Source organism: Myiozetetes cayanensis, unplaced genomic scaffold (assembly GCF_022539395.1).
Source record: "Myiozetetes cayanensis isolate MyiCay16 unplaced genomic scaffold, myiCay2020 scf9, whole genome shotgun sequence".
NCBI classification, from domain to species: domain Eukaryota; kingdom Metazoa; phylum Chordata; class Aves; order Passeriformes; family Tyrannidae; genus Myiozetetes; species Myiozetetes cayanensis.
Window position 1 is genome coordinate 34,215,477 of NW_026088185.1, and position 22,592 is coordinate 34,238,068.

At 38.3% G+C, this 22,592-nt stretch overlaps 1 protein-coding gene across 7 annotated transcripts in view; it reads right to left on the reverse strand.

The window, feature by feature from the left end:
- LRP1B (LDL receptor related protein 1B) overlaps positions 1–22,592 on the reverse strand; it is a 670,422-nt gene that overhangs the window by 491,181 nt on the left and 156,649 nt on the right. For 6 of the 7 annotated variants that reach the window (XM_050339266.1, XM_050339263.1, XM_050339265.1 and 3 more), the window contains exon 2: positions 12,828–12,953. The exons of the other annotated variant lie outside the window; for it this stretch is intronic. In XM_050339266.1, the coding sequence (XP_050195223.1) occupies positions 12,828–12,953 (126 nt within the window). The remainder of the gene's footprint in view (positions 1–12,827; positions 12,954–22,592) is intronic. 7 annotated transcript variants of the gene reach the window in all.

Below are 22,592 nucleotides of genomic sequence, written 5' to 3' on the forward strand. Positions count from 1 at the left end.
AAAACCAATCCTGTTTCTTGGGCTGGAGACTGTGGCTTGCCCATAAAGAGCAAATTTAAAGATCAGGTTTCTTGATATGGTAGATTAGGCTCTCCTTCCACACATTTTGCTTGCTGTGTAATTTGATCATTAACAATCTTTGTGCCAGTTCCAGATAAAAAAGTCCTTAATGTCTTTTAAAGGCAGCATTTTTCTCCTGAAATAAAAACCTTTTAAGGTTATTTTTTTTAAAAAAACATACAAAAAATTTTCTTGCTGCCAGTATTAGTAATATATTAATTATTTAACTGAAATAAATGCATCTGTTAATGTGTTTAATTAAGCATACAAAGCTCTTCATTTGATGTTATTTGTATTTAAGATTTCCTGTTTTCCCTGAAGTATTTATTATCCAAGGCATGATTCTTCTAATCTTAGACATACTCTGGGACTGAAGTACTATTTTATATCAGCATTTCTCAGCTGCTTTTATCATGAATAGATATATTACAAACCATGTTAATGAGCTGTTTAGTATTCATATATTAGACTTTTCCTCATTTTATATGGAAATACTACCATAAAAATTCTAAGAATACTAGTTTTATGTGCATGATAATGATGAGATTCAAAGCAAATAAGAAGTAGAAGATCTGTGGTGGCAGTGAATATGAAATGGATTAGTACATCGTCAATGTGCTTTACATTGGTATAAAATTATTAAGCATGTAATTAAGTAGGATCAATGGCACTGTTTGTTTTGGAGGTAATGTTTGAGCTATTTTAGATGTGTCATCTTTAAGAATTTAATTTCACACTTTAATGATCTCCTTGTAATTTCCTCCTCCTGCTATGAAGTCACACAGTCACGATACGTGTGAAAGCCACCACAGATCGAGAAGTGACGAGGGTGGAAGGCCAGGCCAAAGTCGCCGTGAAGGAAGATGAGAACAAGGCAAATTAAATAACTCTGTAAATACAAAAATAGTTCATTTCAACTGACCTTATTCATCAGGCACATTCAAATCCACAAGATTGTTAACAGGGAAGAAATTATATAGTTACTTGCAGCGACGGCAGCTGTGACCTGGCTGACCTCGGAGACATCTCCAGTGCAGCCAAAGTGAAATGAGATTTGCCTTTATAGGAGCCTAATGAGTAAAAGTCAGCCTCCAGTACACTAACATCTGCATGCAGGTCACAAAAATAAATAAAAATTTAAAAACCCAGCTTTGGGTAAAAGGAGAGAAAGAGAGAGAAGACTATTCTCTGTCTTGGATAGAGAACTTACTACTGGTTACTGAATAAAACCCCACCTGTGAAAAAATCAGTCTGCTACTGAATTGTCTCATTTTGAACTGGGAATTACAAATCAATGAAACAAAGAATTTGTTATTATGGAAAACCCAATGTCTGACTAAGTTCCCATATTAATTTTACATGCTGGACACAGCACATGCTTCCCCTGCAGTCCCAGCTCACTGCATGGTCTCCCAGGGACTGAAAGCAGAGCCATGGACACCAGCAACACTCAGGATTGAAAGGGGTGAGGAGGTTGGAGACTCATTCATTGAAAAACAAGCCAACAATAGGTACTCTTTCTACTGAAAATACAGTCAGAGAAGACAGATTTTGGTAAGAATAGTGTACCTTTACCCTGTTATTGAAGTAAATAGGTGTTACACTATATAACTCCTCTCTTAATGGTAGATTAGATATCCACTATTCATTATTTGTATCTGTTTTTTACACTTGAACTCATTGGCTTTAGGTTGTGCAGCAGGACACTTGTAAATTAAGTTACTTCTTGCTCAAAAAAAGTTTGGCACATTATAGATCTACTCCAGACAACTTTAGATTAAAGAGTTTAAAAACTGATCTCAAAGATCAACAGCCTTGTATAGAAGTAGAGGAGAAAAAAACTACAGAATGAGGTAGAAAATGCCATCTCAATATTCTCCACAGCCCGAGTAAAAAGGCAGCAAGAGGCACTCTTTGTAGCCTTGGCATATTTATGAATGCTTAACAAGTGAAGCAAAGACAAGAAACACTTCAGTATAATTTCGTTATATTATGAAGAAAATAGGTTTCTTTCCCCACACAGATTTTGTTTCAACACTTAAATAATGAAAAATAAGTTTGCCACATCTTTATTCTGAAGTGACTTGTGTTATTGCAAATCCACCATTAACAGCTATCCCAGTGCATTTAATGAGTTTATAAATGGCAGACGGTAAAAATTATTTTAGCATTCTCTGTGAGGAAATGTATACACAAACTTGGGTCCAATCCTATAAATTCCTGTTCTCATGAGTAGAACTAACTTGAAATTACTTCATATCCCAAGTTTTACACACAATTTAAGACCTGATTGTGAGGGCACAGCTCACAGTTCTCCAAAGTGTCTGCACGTGGATGTTAATGCATCTTTGAATAACAGAAGATGAAGGTGTTTAGCACTGCAGACTTTAAAAAGTTTCATTCAGAAGTACTGGGGCATGAGCAAGGGCTGTTAAAACATGGAATTTCTGGATTAGACCTGTACATCTGTAAGTTATCATAAGGAATTAAATTCTTATTCAATTTCAACTCATTTGAAATTATTTTTTTCCATCTTTTCCTCTCCTGCTTTAATAAGTTCCATTCCTTTGTCATAGTTATGTATTTCTCTTTGTGAGCAGAAGTTTTTCTCTTGTATTATTTCTTCATCCAGAGCAAAATGCCCTCTTTGCTGACTAAAACTACAGTGCATTTTATAGCTAATAACACACCTAAATTCTTATTTTAAATCACAGCCCTATTTCCAAAAAGAGTAATTTTACTTTTCTTCCAGAAATTCATCTGCTTGCTAATAAGAGTTGTTTTCATCTGTAATTTTGAGAAGAAAAATGGTTATTACACTTTGGCAATTTCAAGTGACAAATAAAGAAATCCATCCAGCCCTCTGTTTTAATACAGGACATTTGTCCTGGTACAGGATCTACAGGCCAGATATATCATTATAATTATAAACATTTGTAATGAGTCTCAGTGCAATTGTGGCCCACAGTGAAGTAGCCTCACCTCAGATAAAAATCTTCCAACAAGCAATTTCATCCCTAAGATTGCCATAATTTATAAATCCCTGCATTATCAAAAATTACCTTTTGATACCAGCAGAGCCAAGAAGGTTTTTGATGATGCTATACAGTTATGGTTTTTTTCCTAAATATGTTTCTAATTTTATCAGTGCCTAATCAATGGACAGTGCTGTGATACAGCCATTTCTCTGCCTCTCTTGTACCAAAGCTATTCCTGGCAGAGAAAACAATGACAGCCTAAAAATCAACTCCCTCACAAATAGCTTTGGGATTGGGCTGAATTATCCTGCAATAGGTGCATTCCTCATTTCTCCCCTCTTTTCCTGCTGCTGACTATTGAACAGCACAAGACAGCAAAGATGCAAAGGACTACTAATGGGAAGATAAAAACTGAGACAGAAAATGAAGGAGTAAAGAGTTAGGGTATCAGTGAACAGAAAAGGATGTGACCTATGAGAGAGGCACGGGAATCTGTTTAAGATGATGAGAGGGAAAAAGAAAAAGGAACATGGAAGATGAAATACAGTTTTCATAGCAGTTTTAGTAGTTTGTCAGTGAAACTAAGAAAAAAGCGAGAAAAGTGTGAAAATAATGAATAAAGCAACAGCAAGGATTAGGAAGAAACAAAATACTGTGTGAAAACGCTTTGCTGGAGTGAAAGGGCTCAACTGATGCACAGAAACCCAGAGGGAGCTGTGAGGACATAAGTATGAAAGGAAAGAGCGAAAAAGAAAATAAGTAATAAAACCGTTGCTAAAGAGGATACAAATTAAATGGATTGCAGATAAACGTGCATGGAAATAGGGACAAAAACATCAAGAGCTTCTAAAAAAAAACCCAAACAAAAACACAATGCTGCAAACACACATCTCTCCCTTTCCTAATGACCAGTTCCTGCCCCCTTTTTTTGGCAGACAGGTATTTTCTGCCCCAGTGTATCTCAGAGACTCGCTGGTGCAGTTTCCTTCATCCAACAGGCCACTGTTTAATTCCTCACTGAGATCTCCTGTGTTGCCAGTGCAGGAGATTCATCCTGCTTGTGAAACCAAGGAACACTACATCTGCTCCTGAAAGACAGCCCAGGCTCAAACTGTGATTAACACTGAAACATGTGTCTTATTTGTGGCCAAACACTGTCAAGAAGTCAATTCTGAAAAAGAAGAAGCCATTAGGTTTGGTTTAACAGCCAACCCAACCTCACAAAAGAGAAACTGTACCAAGACTTTCCATCTCTTCTTGTCACATGTGCACTCCTTTTTTTTGGGGGTGTAATTTATATCTGAGCTAGGAAAATAAAACTCCTTCAGGTTAGAAACTTAAAAAACAAAGTCTTTGTCAAAGTATGAATTACTTTTATAGGTTTTTCAAAAGATTGATCTTTTCATTTTCTTGTCTTATGAGTATATATCCCATTAGATCTGCTCCTGTGTAGGAATTGCAATTTTAGCAAGCAATTAATCCATAAATGAGCTGTTTCAGAGTTTTAGGTATTGGGCATCATCCTTCAAAGGCTCTGTGCTGGCCTTGTATTACACCTCCATGTTTCCACAGACTTTAAAAGAGGCTCATTTTGTCTGCAATCATTTAATTGAATTCCCTGTGAATCACTTTTGGAAAATCATGCTCAGGATAATCAGGCATAGACAAAAAAAAAAAAAAAAAAAAAAAAGGTAGCATTTCTAATGACCGTGTCACTGAGAGATACAATGACCTTTATGTCCTTCAGCACTGAACTTCTTGTTGCATCCTTTATTCCAAAGGAAAATATGCAGCCAGAGAGTCACTGAAATTATACCTATTTTATCCTGGACCTTCTGTCAGAGATGCTGAGTTTCTGTGCAATAACAATGCCGTGATTTCCCATGTAGTTCTCATCTTTCCCATACACCAGAAATTCTGTGGTTTTGACACCACCACCACAATCTCCAAGTTCATAAATAAAAATCTGGAAAAATTTTCCCCATGTGTAAAGGCAAAATAAAATCCAATTTTATGCATTATGCTGCATTTTATGTACTCAGATGGTGACATAAACTCTAGTACTTTACTGAGTATGAGGGAAACTCTTGTTTAAAGACATTCTTATGTTATGAGCTCAAAGCATTTAAAAAATAAAGGAAGTCTTCTTTCTTAAATTTTTTGTGCATCTCACAGATCTTCTGCTACACATTTGCAGGGTGTGAATCATTACTAACACACCAGAAACAACCTTGCTTTACCAAAACCTGTTTGCCTACACTAAATGTGAATGTAACTGTTTATATTGGTAAGTTGTAAATAAATATTTAAACATCTGCATATGTTACACTAAACACTAACTTCAAAATGATAATAAAAACCTATTGCAAAGTCTTCAACTACCTTTTAAGGCAATTATGTTTGGCTGGAACAGGACTGGGTGCATGGACTATGAAATGGACAATGTTCAAGAACATTCAGACTGCAAACCAGAGTGGAAATCAATACACAGAATAGAAGATAAAGCAGAAACAAATAAGTAAATAAATAAAGAAAATCAAATGATTTTAGTCTTTAAAATACTTTAAGGAAAATTAGCAGAAGCAAGTAATTCTATTCTCTGCCAAATTCTGACATTTACCTGAGCGTAGTATGGCACTTTCAAAATTATTATTTAAGAAAAAATACTTTTTATTCACAAAGCTAAAACTGCAGCCCCCTACTAAATGAACCTGCTGGAGGCCAAGCTCCTATTGCCAACCCTTTACAGCTCAGGCAGCAGTTCCTGAGAGGTCACCAGGAAGAAGACTCACTGCACTTCTGACACCAGTCCGACAGACTTACACTGCGCTCTTGCAAGACCCTTGTGTTCAGTGCAGTGTAAATTTTAGTTCCCATAGTGTTACCTGGTTGACAGGGTATCTTATACATAAAGCAAGTGTTCAGTTAACAAAGTCCTTAAGCGAAAGCCCTGGTAATCTATCCTATCAAACATTCCCTCTTGTGCATCTGATCTTCCCAGTCTGTTCCAGTTCCCATAGTTATCATGGACACATAGAGCCCCAGTTTATTATTAAAAAAACAATACATGTATTCAAGCAGGCCCAAGCTTAGCCATTCCATCCTTCAGCTGGCAGAATGGGACCCACACGTGTTCGGTGCTGCACCAGGACTCAATGTCACGCCAGCACATCTGCCTGGCTTTCACTTGCCTCGAGCTTAGATCTGTACAAGGGCTGTATGGGCTGTGTCTGTACCACCCATACAATACTGGGATCACACAGAGAGCCCTGTGGTGGACTGGCTGTGCCCATTTTCTCTGAGATATTACTGTGGCACTGCTGGGAACTGTTTATATCCATCACAGGTCAGCCCTGGACTCCCCTCACAAAGCCCTCACGGCCCAGTCGGCCAACGCCTAGATATGCATTCCCAGCACAAGTCCAAATAATGATAATGAGGATGAGAATAATGATTTTTTATTATTATTATTTCCAAAGGAGGGCAACAGCTGCCTGTTTAATCCCACCAAGTGTTCAAAGTCGCTGCCCTTCACACAAAATGAACAAACTAGTTTTATGCAGAGAAGGAAAGCGCGTGTGTCCCAGTAATGTGACAATGTGCTTACGCCTCAGAAGTAGCAGTACTGTCTGTAGGGAAATCATAAAAAGGAATTGCCTCTTAAAAAGTTCTCTGGGCCTCAATACCACTGCCTTTATGCTGGCTGTGACAGAATGTAAATGCAGGAGCATCACATTTGTTCCCTGGCCCAAAGCAAGTGCTCCCCAGCACCCACAAACTGGGCAGTCCAGAGGGAAAAGGAGCAAAATTAGTGGGATGAAATGCAGGAGCATCCTTGAAGTATAACTCCCCTCAGGAAGACAACTGGGCATCATCAAATCAACAGCAGTTCCCAAACACCACAGTAGAACAAGCTGAGCTCCTCCACACAGATGGTAGTGCAGGATTTGTCTCAGTGGTGGGCTTCTCTGTAACCTTTCCAAAAGGCAGCACTATCAACATTCATCCTTCCAGACTGTTTGTTCTAATATTCTGTTAACTATCAGAACATCAATAACCCCATCACACCAGAGAAACGGCCTTTTCTGGAGGGGCTGAGCACTTCCCAAGCAATGGAGTAAGGAGAAAACACAGGCCAGAAGCTGAACCCCAGGTTACAATCATCCAGATGTTTTCTTCAGGGAAAGTGGGCAGACAGTAGCAAACTACCTGAACAGGATCAAGCACTGATAGGCTACATAACAGAAAGCAGGATGGCAAAAGCACCAGCCAAAAGAAATAAATCTTTAATGTCTTTTCTTTACCAGTGGTTATTACCAATCACAGTAGCTTTGCCAGTGTAAAACTGCAAGGAGAACTTCACTGGGAAGTGCAATTTCTTTCAGGTCTGTAAAAGTAATACTGGGAAAGTTAATTCTCCTTCAAAACATTAATCTTGTTCTGTCAGAAGCCCTTCTTCTTACCAGCTAACATAAAAGCATGGCAATATTTTATTGCTGCATTAAGCATTTAACTTAATTTTACGTAAACTAGCAGCAGTTTCATAAAATTTGTTGACATTTGTCATTTTGTTGTTCATTTCCTACAAGTTTTACACTACTGATATGATCCTGATTTAGAGAGAAAAAGTGAGTATACATTCATCATCTCAAAGAAGATTAAATTAATATCTGGCCAGTAACAAGGTCAAGTACCTTGCTGAAGAACAGGTATAAGCAGCTATTTTATGTAGCAGGTTCTTTGTTCAACAGTAACTACATAACAGAATAATTACAAAGAGTGAAAACACAGACAACCCTTTTTTCCTCATGTCCAGCGTTTTCTTAATTTATCTTCAACAGCTTCACGGTATTTTGTCTTCAATATACGCACGTTATTTATTGATCTGGGATTTTCCAAAGCTACTAAAGCGTGGTTTGGGATCCCAGCTTCTATTGAATTTCAATGAATCTACTCATAAAAGAATTAGGAGCTTTTGGAAATTTTATCTTTTTTTATTGCATACCACAAGAGCAGCATTGCATCCAATTATCTTATCCTTTGCTGGTAAAAGAACTACAAGCGAGGTACCCAATTAACAATTTTTAAGCTTGTGAAACTAGTCTCACATAATTAGCATCCAGAGAATGAAAGACGCTATTTTAGCAAACAAAGTGAGACTCAAGCTTTTAAACAAGGTACTTCTGGTTGCTGATTTCTTTTGCTCCTCCAAGTTCGGTTTAATCATGATTACAGAAGATGATATTCCCTCAAAATCCCAGAGAAAGATTATTATCAGAAATAATTTCAACATCTTACAATTAAGCTGCAACTACTCAAACTTCTAGAGACAAGGGCCATTCAAATTTGATGATGCATTAATGGAACCAGGCTTGTTTTGACTCAGGAGCAGTCAGCCACAAGTAAATTGTGTGGGTGGCAGGTATGCCACCAGTCACTTGCATAACATTTAAGAAAGCTCAAATACCAGAACAACAGCACCAGGATCACAAACAAAGGGCAGCTGAGGACAACACAAGAGACAAGAATTGCAGTCTGGTGGTCCAGAGTGAATTGCTTTCAGGATTTTCTTGCTGCTAAAATAACTGAGTGTCAAGGACTTTCATGTCTTGGCAGCAGGAGATCTCATATTGTAGGATTTTTTTTTTCTCCCTCTTGTAAGTTATTCATGATGCTCAAGCAATACTTGGGGTCATAGATGGTTCTAACGGGTAGCTGTGCTGCTGCAAAGCTCTGCTGCCTGCAAGGTGTCATAAAAGGATGTGAGAGGAGCTCAGGGTAACCTCGAGTCTCTCTTCATAGGGCAAGTTATCAGGCAGGGTTATAGCACCTTCCTCTCTACCTCATGGCTAAGAGACAACAGACCAGCCTTTGCTGGAACTGCTGCTGCACCCAACATTACAAAATCCAAACACAATCAATGTGTACAGTTCCACAAAGAAGCTACAGAAAACAAGCAATTTTTTTTCCTGCTTCTTTGCTTCACCTTCTGTTCTGACAGAGAGGAGCTGGTGAACTGAGATTTGAAAACAACATGCAAGCCAGACCAATTCTGAAGCTGCAAACACACAGAAAATCCCCCTCAGTACTAAACAGGAGTAATTTGCCAATGTGCCTTTTAGATCTCAACTCTGTTAGTAGGAAGCCGAGGAGAAAAGCAGGTAATAGTACATTAAAACAAGTATTTGTCTAGGTTTCAGAAACCATTGATACTCCTTGGGCACAGCTTACTTACAGATGAGTTATTCATGAGCTACAAGTGTGGAATGCAACAAACATGGATACCCCAAAATAACAATGTTGTAAAGTGTTGGGGGGTTTTTTTAAGATGCAACCAATTAGTGAACTTCTCTACTTATGCCACTATAAAAATTCCTGAGATGGGCAAATTCTTACAGCTTAAGACTAGCACTAGTGGCAAAAACAGTCAAATAAGAAAAAAAAAAAATCCAATCTTAACACCAAAAACCCCAATAAACCAACAATCAAACAAAAAAAAACCAAAAACCACTAAAACCACGCACAAGAAAACCAGTATGACACTGATGTTTCCAACTAATGAGTGCCTACAACAGGCAGCAGTGAACAGAGAGTGAACAGATTCAAATATATTTGGGTTTTTAACTGTCCCACCAAAAATCTCTGTTGGGTGAGTCTGCAGGCAGCAATTTCTTTTCCCTTCTTTTTACAGTAAGGAAGTCCTGTAAACATTCGCATGAACCTTCAGACCAGTAGCCTTCTGTAAAAGTCAAACTGTCTGACCAGATTCTAGGCTGTCTGATAGAGTTATATTGATTTCAAGTGAGCTTGCTGATTTAGCCTACTGAAGAACACAGCATCATCTGATTAGGTTAAGTAAATTGATTTTTGAATCCTGACTATTTGCAAAAAACCTTATGAACAACCTAGAGACCACCCAGGAAAGGGTAAAAATTACTTGGTCAAGAGTTTTGTTAATACATTTTATTTCTAAAAATCAATTTTCTCACCAACAACTCAGGAACAGAAAAGCAACAAAATTTTTTCACTAAATTATTCATTATGAGTTACTGAACCAGGTTCCTTGGCACTATAAAAAGCAGCAGCTCCACGGAGAGCAGAAAGAATTACAGCTGCTAAGAAACAGTGGAGAACACAAGTGTAGGTGCTGTAGAACTTCACTTTTGGTTCTACCAAGCTATTTGAGGAGACCATGTAGTGGAAGATGGGCGATAGAAGGGGAACAGACTGGTGCTGGAAGCTGCCTGTTGACTCAAAAGAACACAGGGAATGCCAGTAAAGCCCCATCACACTCACAGAAACTCAAGGACACTGTGCCTGCATAAAGCCCTGCCCCAGCCTTTGCCAACACAGAGGCCAAATTCAACAATAAATAAGTATGCCACCTTTTTTGTCCTTTCTGTCCCATCCTAGATCTCTTTACAACACAAATAAAAGGACCAGATTCAGGGTTTTTATGTGGATTCCACAAAAAATTAGCTGAGAGAGTCATATCATATATGTTTGTACAGCCTAATAACTTTGGAGTTCTATTGCAAAATTTGGTTAAAATGCTGCCAGAAGAGAGGCCACAAAGGTATTTAGTTCCTAGTTTTCTGCAAATAGATGGTTGAGTGATGAGGCTAATAAAACTTTTCATATTCTTACCATGGGAAAAGCTACAGCTTGAGAATTTCTCTCCTTTTCTACACTTTGAAATCCCCACAGGAGAGAAGTTAAGAACTTCCACTTGCAGGAAAAGCTTTGATCAATGCTTGCACATTATTAGAACCCAGAAAACCCTTTTACTAGGCACAAATCCACTCAAAATCAATCAAACTCCATTTGTTTATGGCTATAGGAACAACTAGCAGTATCTGTCAGGCTACACCACATAACTCATCGTACGTAAGTCAGAAAAGAGCTGACAAATAGAGACTGAGTTCATCTATAAACAAACAGATACATGAGCTGGTACACGAAAACTGGAAGGTGCTGTGTCCCTGGCATTAGCACCACAGAGTCTTCAAACAGAAGATAAGACTATTTTTAATGCCATTTATAAATCCCTACAGATAACATAATGCAAAGCATCAGCAGGAAGATTCCGGAGTGTTGTATTCAATCTTTATTGAGAAATAAGTTACCCGATGCAGCCAGAGTGTGTGCACATATCTCAATACTTTGGCAGCAATTTATGCTGACTAAAAAACAAATACAGAATCCTCAAGACCAAAACATAATTGTGAGCTGTTATGTTCTTACATATCCTTACATATTTTTCTTATGTTTCACCCAGTGTCCCAGTGCTGGCACTTGGCTCTCACACAGAGTCCTGGGCTCGACGGCACCTTTGACTTAGGACAGCCCAAATAACACAGCCTACAGAAACTGTTCACACTTGCAAAGGGGAAGGTGTTTCCAAGAGGACTAGGCTGGCTAAAGTCAGGAAAAATGTAAACTTGCTTTCCCACCCATCCTTCCCTTTCTTCAAGACATCAATAAACTTCAAACACTGTGTTTTCAATATTCCAGGACTTTAACTGGCATTGCTGAACATAGATCTTACGGAAAACAACCATGCAAAGCTCTTGAGAAGAAACTATCTGGGGATTCAGCAAGCTGCTGGATTTGGAGCTACAATCAGGAGGCAAATTAAAAACTGTGTATGTGACCATTTTTTTGCTGCTACCACAATGTTTGTAAGTGGGCAGAAAAAATACCAATACTATGCTTGAAAATATATGTCAGAGAAGACAGTAATCAATCAACAGTGCAGTGATAAAATCTTAGCTGTACCTTCTGCTTCCCACTGCAGGGTGTTACTTTTGAGAATCCCAAAGTGTTCCAAAGGTGGTTAATCAGAGCACCCTCACCACAGCCCCGAAGGCAATTTTCCAATCTGTTCCCAAGAACAAACGGAGGAGTAGGAAGGTTGCAATCAGCAGGGCAAGGCTTGCCCAGACAGAAACGGCTCCCAGACATCTTGAGTTTCTGTCCCTCATTTTAAAGATTACGCTCCTAAATAGCGTCTGATGTTTGATATTTTCTTGTCTTTCAGCAGCAAACCACGTTTCTAGCCTTCCTGATTGTCAGTGTTGCTTTGATACAAAATACATGGTTCTTCTCTTACATTAAGTGATTATCCTGGGGATAGAATCAGGAAATTCCCTCATTTTCCTCAGAACGCAGGAAACAAGGGAACATTAAGATTTAATAACTCCTCATCAGTAGTCTACAAAGCTGATAAGAAAAAGGTCTGTAAGGTTGCTACTTCGGTGTTCAGAAGCTCTTAGACACATTTAAAAAAAGAATAGTTTTTAAAAAAAAATTAAATATTTTTTTTAATATTTTTTATTAAAGCTTTCCCTCATTTTCCTTTCTTTGCTTCTTTCCCCTTCATAGCTCTTACATGTTCTTTCATTCTTCCCTTTGATGTTTGTACGCTTTTCATGTTCGTATTGAAAATATTTTGCACTACCCATTTCCACCCCACCTCCCCTCTAAATGTATTGAGAGGAACACATTTTCACCGAGTCTGACTTTGGCTCTGCCCTCTCAGCTCATCGACAGCTCAGTGAGAGCGTAGAGAACACAGCTCTAGTGACAGAGTTCATTACAAAGTGGCACAAGAACAAAACACCTTCCATCTCTTCCATTTCTTTTGTCTCTCACCTACAAAGCGAACGTAACCTGTTCACCTTGGTCGGAAAGACTCGCACGGGATTTATAAGACGCAGTTGAATGGCGCAACAATAAACGTTACAGCTAAAAGGAAAATAAAATAAGAGTGGCTCTTTCTTTACTTACAGGTGTCTAAAGACTCATCTGAATCATCAGGACAGTCAGGCTCTCCATCGCACAGCCAGTGCTGGGAGACACAAGTCAGGCGATCGTGACACAGAAACTCTCCTACGTCACACAAGGGATGCTCCTCTGAAAACGAGAATGGGTTAGGGTGAAATGGTTAAAGATGAAGGAAAAAAAAAAAAAAAAAGGCAAAATGAAAGTGAAAATATGGAAATGAAATTATTCTGAAATCAAAGATCAAAGCAAGCAATAGAAATAATATGAAGCAATAATTTAATGGTATATAATGCCCTTACTTAGGCTGTAGAGCCCTAACATCCAGCTGCAGGAGTTCAGTGGGAGCTGCTCATAACCCCTCCAAACAGACATCAACAGCATTAGCATAAAATACTTTTATGAAGTAAAATTTTAAGAAATTGTGGGGTTTGTTTCTGAATATTTCACCGTGAAGTAAATCAACAAGCTTTTAAGCTGTCATATTACCAGCAGGGACGTACCTCATTTGCCTCTCCTGTCACAGAATATACTTTTGAATTGTTTCAAGTTAGCAAATTTTCAAGGATGCATTTTTGGAAGCAAAGATCTACTTATATAAACATATATATATAAACTATTTTTAAGTATGTATTTAATGACCAAGTCCTACCTCAATTTCATATAATAACTATTTTAAATTTAATGCAACAAATTCAAAAACAAAGGATTTAGTTATTTAAAGTCAACACTGAGGCACCTTGAAAACAATGGCTTTTAAAAGAGGGCAGTTCTGGAAGTCTGGCACACCCACACTATCTGCTGCATTCAACCACCAAAGTCTGATGTCCTTGAGATCTGGAGTTAATTAACTCAAGACTATTCCATCATTATTTAATGTAAAACTATTCTAACATTAATTAGAGCTCACAAAACCTCCGTGCGATATATTATATCCATTTTATCAATGTATAAATTACACTAGTGCCTTCCACAAGGTTACGTTGCAGATTGCTGGGAAAAGGTTTCTTGATTATTCTTACACAGACACAAGAGAGAAATAACTTCCCTGGAGTCAATACTGTCACGAAGATATAAAGCCAGGTATAAAGAAGGAGACAATTAATACCAAATACACTTGTAGATCTATCTATTGGTTTAGCTCAGTCCAAAAGCCAAGGGGTGCGTTATTACTATGGGAAACAACAACAGGAACTTTTTGTTAAAGTTACCATTTGATCATTTCATATGTGCAGGCCTCATTTCCCAGGTCAGGCTCTGAACTGTTCACGGCAAATCAGTTTCAAACAAGTCAAATTTGCAACTACTATGTAAATATATTTCATATTGCTTAAACTAACTCCATCACAGCTCCTAGAATCCTGTAAGAATTAAGGCGTTTTTGTTATATCTTAATTTATTTCCTTTACTTAGAGAGCAAACAGTGCTCAGGCATTTAAGTTGTTTATTTTCTCTGAGAAAAACGAGTGACCTGTATAATTAGGAGCGTAAGTTTACATGAACATGGAAGTGGTTTTGCTTAAAGCTTTCAGGGAGACGATTAAAGGTCCTGCTTTGATAGCACATCTTGGAAAGTTTTAGCATTTCAAAGATACACAGGAATATGGGCAATACATGCATGAAGAACTCTTTAATATTTGTTTTTATAGTATTCTTGAAATCCACAATAAATTTCTGTTTCTTTATGGAAACCTTGTACTTGTGTATATTACATGTCTGTTTATAACAAACCTGGGAATATTAAAACTGGCATTATCAACCATGTCCACTTATTTATACCATGCAAAATGATTATTCCTCAGAGCAAAAATAGTTGAAAAATCTAACTTCTTAATTCTTCCAAATTATTTTTTTCCACATGTTATTTCTATAGATTTCTGAACTGACAACTAAGTAAAAAAAAAAATATTAATGAATAAGTATGGAAACGTAAAGTTGAGAAAACACTTATACAGTCAAGGTTACACAAGTGTCTGGTTCTACATAACCCTACTTGACTACCTACATGCACAATACCTGTAGGATAAGAAATCATGGTTGTTTTTTTCTTTTTTTCTTAACTGACAATAACTGGGTAAAAGGAGAAATCTATGCTGTCATTTATGTCAAATGCCTAATTATTTACTGCAGCAAGGAGAACTTAGCAGTAAGAAAATCACATTTGAAGCTGATGAAGAATTTCAGTCTAGATATTCAAGTATGAAACAGTGAAATGTGAGTGCCTGCAAGTGAAATCAATGGGAGATGTGCAAAATGGTCCTCCTGTAGCTTCTTGGGGCAATGTCTATATTAAACCCCATCCCTAAGTCTTGTGGCTGTCACCAAAGAAATCCCAGCAGCTGAGGGAAAAGGCAATAAGACACAAGGAATGGATCCCCATTCTATGTAGTTCCCAACACTGCTCCCTTGGTAATGTTACATTTTAAGCAGAGGTGCGAGAAAACAGCAAGTCACACAACCAATAACTTAAAGACCTTTTTCCTCTGTAACATTCCCTTATGTTTTATATTTTATCCAAAGTAAAGTTCCTTTTCACAACTCAATGTCAGCTGCCAGTCAAAACACATTCAAACAGTGCTACTGTTGGACTTAATGAACAGGAGTCCAATGGAAACCTCCTGAGTAACACCAGAAATCTTGAGTAAGAGACATTCAAACAAGGAGTTTTCTGGAACAGGGAAGTTTTCTACCCTATTTTAAACTGACAGAGGGAAGGATTAGATTAGATATTTGGAAGAAATTCTTCCCTTTGAGGGTGGGGAGGCTCTGGCACAGGTTGCCAAGAGAAGCTGTGGCTGCCCCATCCCTGGAAGAGTCCAAGAGCCAGGTTGGAAGGGGCTTGGAGCAACCTGGGATAGAGGACGGTGTCCCTGCCCATGGCAGGGAGTTGGAACTTGTCTTTAAGGTCCCTTCCAACTCAAACTGTTGTGTGATTCTAAGAATTTCTACAAAGCAATTTCATACATAGCTCAGAGTTGAGCATGTGTGCTCTGAAATAAGGCTTGTTTTCTAATTTTTTTAAAAAAAGAGTTTAGCTGTTTTCATACTATTAAATTCTTGGTTTGTATTTTATGCAACAATTAAGAAATTATTGAGATCTAAGGTTTTTATATTCTCCATCTCTAGAAAAACCTAGCAGAGTAAAAATGCCACTACCTTATAAAACACTTTGAAAAATAGACCTTGTTTAGAATAAAGCAGCTTAATATTATCTCAGGGTTTTATTAGCTCTGAAAGTGCTTTTTTGAACTGTTTTCTTTTGCATAGCTATAAAATTATCTTTATTTTCAGCTGTTATCTTTAAAGAATAAATTGGACCAGTTAATCCCAAACATTCATTAATTAGTGTGGGTTTTTTGTCGTTTTGATTTGTTTGGTGGTTTTTTGTTTGTTTGTTGTTTTGGGGTTTTTTCGTTTTGTTTTTGTTTTTTTAAGAAATTAATCCTAAAAAAGTCACCTAGGATGGCCTGAGAAGTGAGGAAAACAGTTCTTGTCAATGCCCCCTCTCCTCACACTTTTTCCTTCTGTATTATGTGAGCTGCACAGGCAGGCTCCCAGCAGATGAGAAAATCACATTTTTAACATCCCAGTTCTTTGAGATACAGAGCAGATGGTTAGAAATCATTCCTCTATGGGTAAATGAAAGCTTTGCCTCCCTAAGGATAGTAATCCTATACACCTATCCTGTGCTGCAAACACCTGGCAGTGCCTCTTAGAAGGAAGTATTTTTGGGGTTTTTGTTTGTTTGTTTGTTTTTAAAAAGGCAGGTGCCTTTGTTTTAAAGTCAACATTTCCAGAGTCAAAAATGCGTTTGTGGTTGTTGGTTTTTTTTGTTTGTTTGCTTGATTTGGTTTTGGTTTTGTTTTTTTTTTTTTTTTTTTTTTAAAGATGAGCATATTTTTAAGAAGACAAAGCTCAAAATCTCCATTAGAAAAGCCATTACAAATATAATTTATGCAGTTACACGAAAGCTGGAAAACCAAAATTCCATTATGCTGGTAATAGAAAATGGGAAAAAAAAGGCAAACATCAACCAGCAGACAAGGCAGTGACCAATGTCTGCCTACAGTAGGAATGCTCCTGGCTTAACAAGGCAGCTGCCTCTGTAAACATCCATTCAGCTCCTAAATAAAAGAGGATAAAGATCACTGTCCATGGTCACAGAGAGGTCAAAGGGATCTGCATCCTTCTTATTTGAGGGAATGCAATAATGAAAAGCAGGTCAACAGGGCTCTTGAAAGGAACTATACAGGAGATAACATTTGTATAATTGAGTGCTTCTTCAGCTCTACCTTGAGATTGTCAGTGATTCGCTGTGAATGTAATTAATAACTGGGTTTGTCAGCTGTTCATTTCTAGAACTGTGCTTCCCTGTCCCTTCCCACTTTCTTTCAACAGCCCCTTGCTTGAGTGCTCTGTGGATCTGCCAGGCTTCTGCTCTGGTCTAGGCTGCCCCACCACCACCCTCCAATGGCAGTTTTTGGCATGTTGTCTTCAGAGCACATCCATCTCCATCTGCTGAGAGCACCTGAGAGCCCGAAAAAACAACCCTCCCATATGGCAACACTCTTCAAAGTGAACAAAACTCAGCCTGGCAAAGTCTTGATCTGTTGTAGCAGGGAGTCTGCTCATTAGGCTTCCTCTAAACATTTGGAAAAAAGCACATGTGCAAACTAAGCACAAACAGAAGCTTTTGAGTGGTATGATATAGCACGATGTGAATGAGTGTTTAGGGATGAAAGTTCATCATAAAAATTTCTTAAAGCTTTTATAACGATACCTTAAGATTAACGCAAGGTAAGAATGTTTCATGAACTCAATTTCATTGAATTTTACATTTAGAAAACGATATTTTTACCACATTTCAAGTGAAACAAAAAACTTTGAGATTTTCAATTCCCCTCCCTTTTTCAAGAAAGGAAAAGGGCAAGAAAAGGTGCACATAAACTAGGGAGATGTGTCTGCAAATGTGCTCTCTTTTTCCATTTGAGAATGGCAAGATCAAGGAAAGAGCCATGAAATCCATGAATGAAAAAGATAAACACATACAAGTTCTCAGCTGGTGTGTCCCCAGCTGTGGACCCAGACAAAACTCCCAGAAGAGAAGGGGAATTGGCTGCCAAAATAGCCTTTTTTTTTTTTTTTTCTTCCAGAAGCAAAAGAGCAGGAAAGAGCAGAAAGAAAGAGCAGAAAGGCCAAGAGGAGCGGTCAGAGAAGTGCAATCTGTACATTTTCATTTGGATCTACTGGTGACTGCATCACTTGTCTGCATGACCAGGAACTTCTCCCAGTGATAGTAAACCCACTCTGCCATGTTTTCAGCTATTATGCAACTAAAAACTTGCACTTTTAAGTTCTTAATTAGTTTTGCTTTGATTTTAATTAAGTTATCTTCATTACAAGAGCTTAAGAACTCAAAACCCTTTTTTTCCCCCTTCTCCGAAGAGTGTTTTCCATTTGGGATTTTCTTTGATCTCTCACTGAAACATGGGAGGGCTTGCAGATTAATTCCAGCAAAATCTACTCCAAAGTTGAAAAGTATATTCCAGTAGCAATTTATGACAGAATTCATCATATGCTAAAACCTAAATTACTGTAACTGAAAGGGAGATGGGAAGAAAGAGCGTGCACAGCACTTCCTACTTATGACTTTCAGACTTTATGTAGTACTTTTCAAACCTTTTATACCTTTTGAGTGAAATCTACATTTTTAGAGCCCAGCACACAGTAAAACATTTACGTTTTGGCCGAACTAAACTATAGACAAAATCTTTGGAATGCGTCTTGCAAAGCAGTAAATAGAGTTTTATATTCAGGGTCTAAAATATGAGATCATCTATTTCTGTCCTACCCAAGTTCAGTACAGTGTTGTGTTCAAAGTCATAAAGTTTGATCCACAGAACCCAAAAATCTCTCAAGATCTTCCAGACCCTGACTTTTGCTTCCACAGTACAAACACTGGGTATGTTCATATATATAGAGAGAGAGAGAGAGAAAGCACTTCTAAAAAGGAATATAGATGTTTTATGCATATTTATTCAGTTCCTGACATATTATTTATCACTTACTCAGCATTTACTAATCAACTAATTGCTTTATTCATAGGCAAAGCACATGCACAGGTACCAGTCAGTAAAAGCACCATATGTTCAGTTTAAGCCACACATGTTCAAATTCCATGTGTCAGCTTCCCTCAGTCTGCACATCTTCCTCCCAGTAAGGTCACAGGCATCTTGTTTGGAGTCTGGTCAGTCTTTTTATTGACATCAGACATCCCAATTCTGAGCCCAAAATGTAGTCTGTAATATTCAGGCTCAAATTCCTTATTTACATCTCACACAGCTACAAGGATTCCTCATATTTTTCAGACTTGCTCTGTTCTACTATAATTTATGGATCAGACTAAGCAAATATTGATAGAGATCAATATTAACAAGAAGACTAGAAACATTCACTGTTTCATGCAAATCCTGGAGTATTTTTGGAAGTAGGCAGGTGATAAGTCTAGGGGAAACCTTTCTCCTTGTTCATTTTTGCTCTGCCTTTGCCAGAAATCCCTTTCCATTAAGGAGGCTGACCCTGAGGCCCCTCCTGTGGATTTGAACCAGAGAAGGTTGTTATTTAGACTTAATTTGGCACACTTTATGGACAGAGAAATCTAAGAAATACTCAGATAATGAGAAACACCCAAATATACCTGAGCCAATTTTTACCTAATCAGCAAAGGGTCACACAGTAATACATATCTCAGCAAACTACAAAATGACATGATAGGGATGTTCTGTAATGGCACCAAAATACTACAGAATAGCCAGGTGCCTTCTTTTAATACAATAGAGAGACACTAATAGAAAAACATTATCTGTAATCCTGTCATTTGCCAATCCCTGCCCCAAGGAACCCAATATAAAAAGGAGGCTAAAGGCCCAACAAGCTCCCTATGAACCAGCTCTTCCTCCTTGAAACCTGGAGGAAACACGCAAAAACATTCCCCAGGGTGAAGCTGTCCTTCTTTCTGAACAGACAGAATTAAACTGAATGTTAATGTCAGGTTGGAGGGTCAAAGTGACCATCACTTAAACCCTCCATGTATAAAGAATGACAAGGCCCATAACAGAGTCAACAACGTGCCCTTTCAGCTGCTGACAGGCAGTGCTGGGGTGAACGTGAGGGAAATGTTCACCTCTCACTTGTGGAAAGTCCTCAAAGGCTTCCACTGAAACAAGTTTTTCACATGGCACAGGACAAAATGCCTTTGAAAAAAACATTCATATGGAATGTGAAAACATCTAAGCCCCCCTCACCTTGGTCTGTATTATCTTACTGCATTCATTATATTATAATTTCATTTCCTGCTCGACAGAAGGAAATGGTTGTAACAGACTTAAAACATTAATAAATTTACAGAAAAAAAAAAAAAAGTCTTTATAAAGAACTGTGAGCATCTTGGCAAAAACCTTCACAGGACAACCACAAGCTCATATATAAGGATGCTATGCACTTCTTAGTCCAACTGGATAAGCAACAGAAACTGTTACATGCAAAAGAAATTCTAGGAGACATGAGTTGAATAATACATTTCTAGTACACAGACACGCTTCCTGCTTCATAAGGAAACTCAATGGAGAACAGACTCAGGCTTTCAGCTGCTCCCAGGATCAAATCTCCAAAAGGTCTGACAGACAAACTCCTGAAGAGCAGAAGAAATGAGCAGACGGATGGGGACTGAGAACAAGTCACCCGGAGCCGATTTCAAACCCGGCCCGACGCAGAGCGCCACTCACTGTGCCTCCAAGCAGGACTTCAAATGAATCTTTTTCATCTCCTATCTGTGTTAGCTGCTGTAACTTGGATATTTCCAAGATACGCTTTTAGCTTCGCTGGTTGTAAAGCTTCCAAATTTAATTGTAATATTTTCACGGCAAAATTGCTTCTCTTTCTTAAATCGGGGTGGAAATCCTGACTTCAGACAAATTATTTAAATAAATGCCACACACAGTATTTTCTCTTTTGAAAGCCAAAACATTCATTACATAGCTTATTACAATACCTTTGATAAGGCCTCTGCTGAGCAGATGTTCTATCACTGTGAATTTTCACATATGAACATTTTTAGCAAATAATGAAAGATAATTAATTTAGATAAATTTCATCTATCAAAGGGTAATCAATGATGTCATTGTTTTAATTTGGTAGTTTTATTACCATGTAAAACATAACAAAGCCATTTCATTTGAATATTTCAAGCTCTAATAGGATGACATCTGTCCACACAAGGAAGGAAAAGCACATACTAAACTCTTGCAATGTTTTAAAGATACCGGGAACATTGTGGGAATAACAAGACAAAAATATAATTTCTTTGAATATAAGCAAAATTTTAAATTTTCTTTCAGAGAGCAGGTAAGTTTATGAAGGAAAGATAAAGTTAGGTAAGATGTAGGTAACTCAGACAATTGTATAATGGGAATAATTCACAACAGTCTGTTCCTCTGGCCTGGACACAGAAAGCATGACTGAAAGGCAAGAGAAACAACATCAAGGACCAAAATTTAATGCACATGGACAGAGAAGCAACCATTCATCACCTAAATTGTTTCAAAGCCAATCCTTGCCCATAGAGAGCAAATTTAAAGATCAAGGTTCTTGACATGGTAGATTAGGCTCTCCTTCCATGCATTTTGCTTGCCGTGTAATTTGATCATTAACAATCCCTGTGCCAGTTCCCGATAAAAACATCCTTAATGCCTTTTAAAAGCAGCATTTTTTTCTCCTGAAATAGAAACGTTTTCAGACCAAAAACCAACCAAACAAAAAAACCAAAAACCAGAAAAACTAAGTATAAGCAAGAAGTTGTCATAAAGAATGAAAAAACCCAAAGCAGTATGGCAAGGAACTATGACATATCTGGACTGAACTAAACCATCTCCTTTGCTTTCTCTTTTATTTCCCTGGAGGGGGATGTTGAGGCTGTGTTATCACTGGTGCTTGGTTTCCTTCTTTGCTTCACTTTAGGACTCATGGACAAATTTTATTCCTTTTGCCAATGGAATATGATACCAAACAGTTTAATCCTCAAATCACAGAGTCTTCCAGTAGCTAAACGATTTGTTCAAGAAAAATCCCAAGATTTCAAATACTGTATTACTTCTTTGGCATTCAGTGGGAGTTTCTCCCTCCCCTCCCATCTTCAGGAGCAACTGGGAGCCATCAACAACTCCAAAGAACCTCCAAACACTCAGGGCCAGCAGCGACCTCATGAAGTTTCCCGATCCGGATCCTTCAGAGGTTGTCAGTGCAGTTCTTAAACCCAGCAGTGGAATTCCTGCCTTGCTCGTCTCATCCATCCCAGCAGAGCCCACATTTGGCACAGCGGGCACGGAGCTGTCTCTGCAGCAATCAGCTCCCGATTACCCAGCTCCGAGCGGCCGCTCACGGCTCACACTTCACGCGGGGCCATCCATCTTCCCTGCCCACTCCTCTGCCGCTCCGTTGCCAATCATTTAACACTAACTGCTCTGCTAACCACGATCAGCATCACCCAGATAGTGGCCAGGCTTGATGGATAGCAAGGCTGGGTTTATCCCACAGCAATTATCGGGACGGGGTGAGGCGGGGTAACGCAAATCTGCGACTTGCACACTGTTTAAGTGCACTATTAAAATACATAATTCTGCAGGAGACGGCAAGGCAGGAGAAGTGAGACTCAAACTCTTGGAGAAAAGCTTATCAGAAGACAACAAACATATTTTTGCAGCTAGGAAAGAAGCC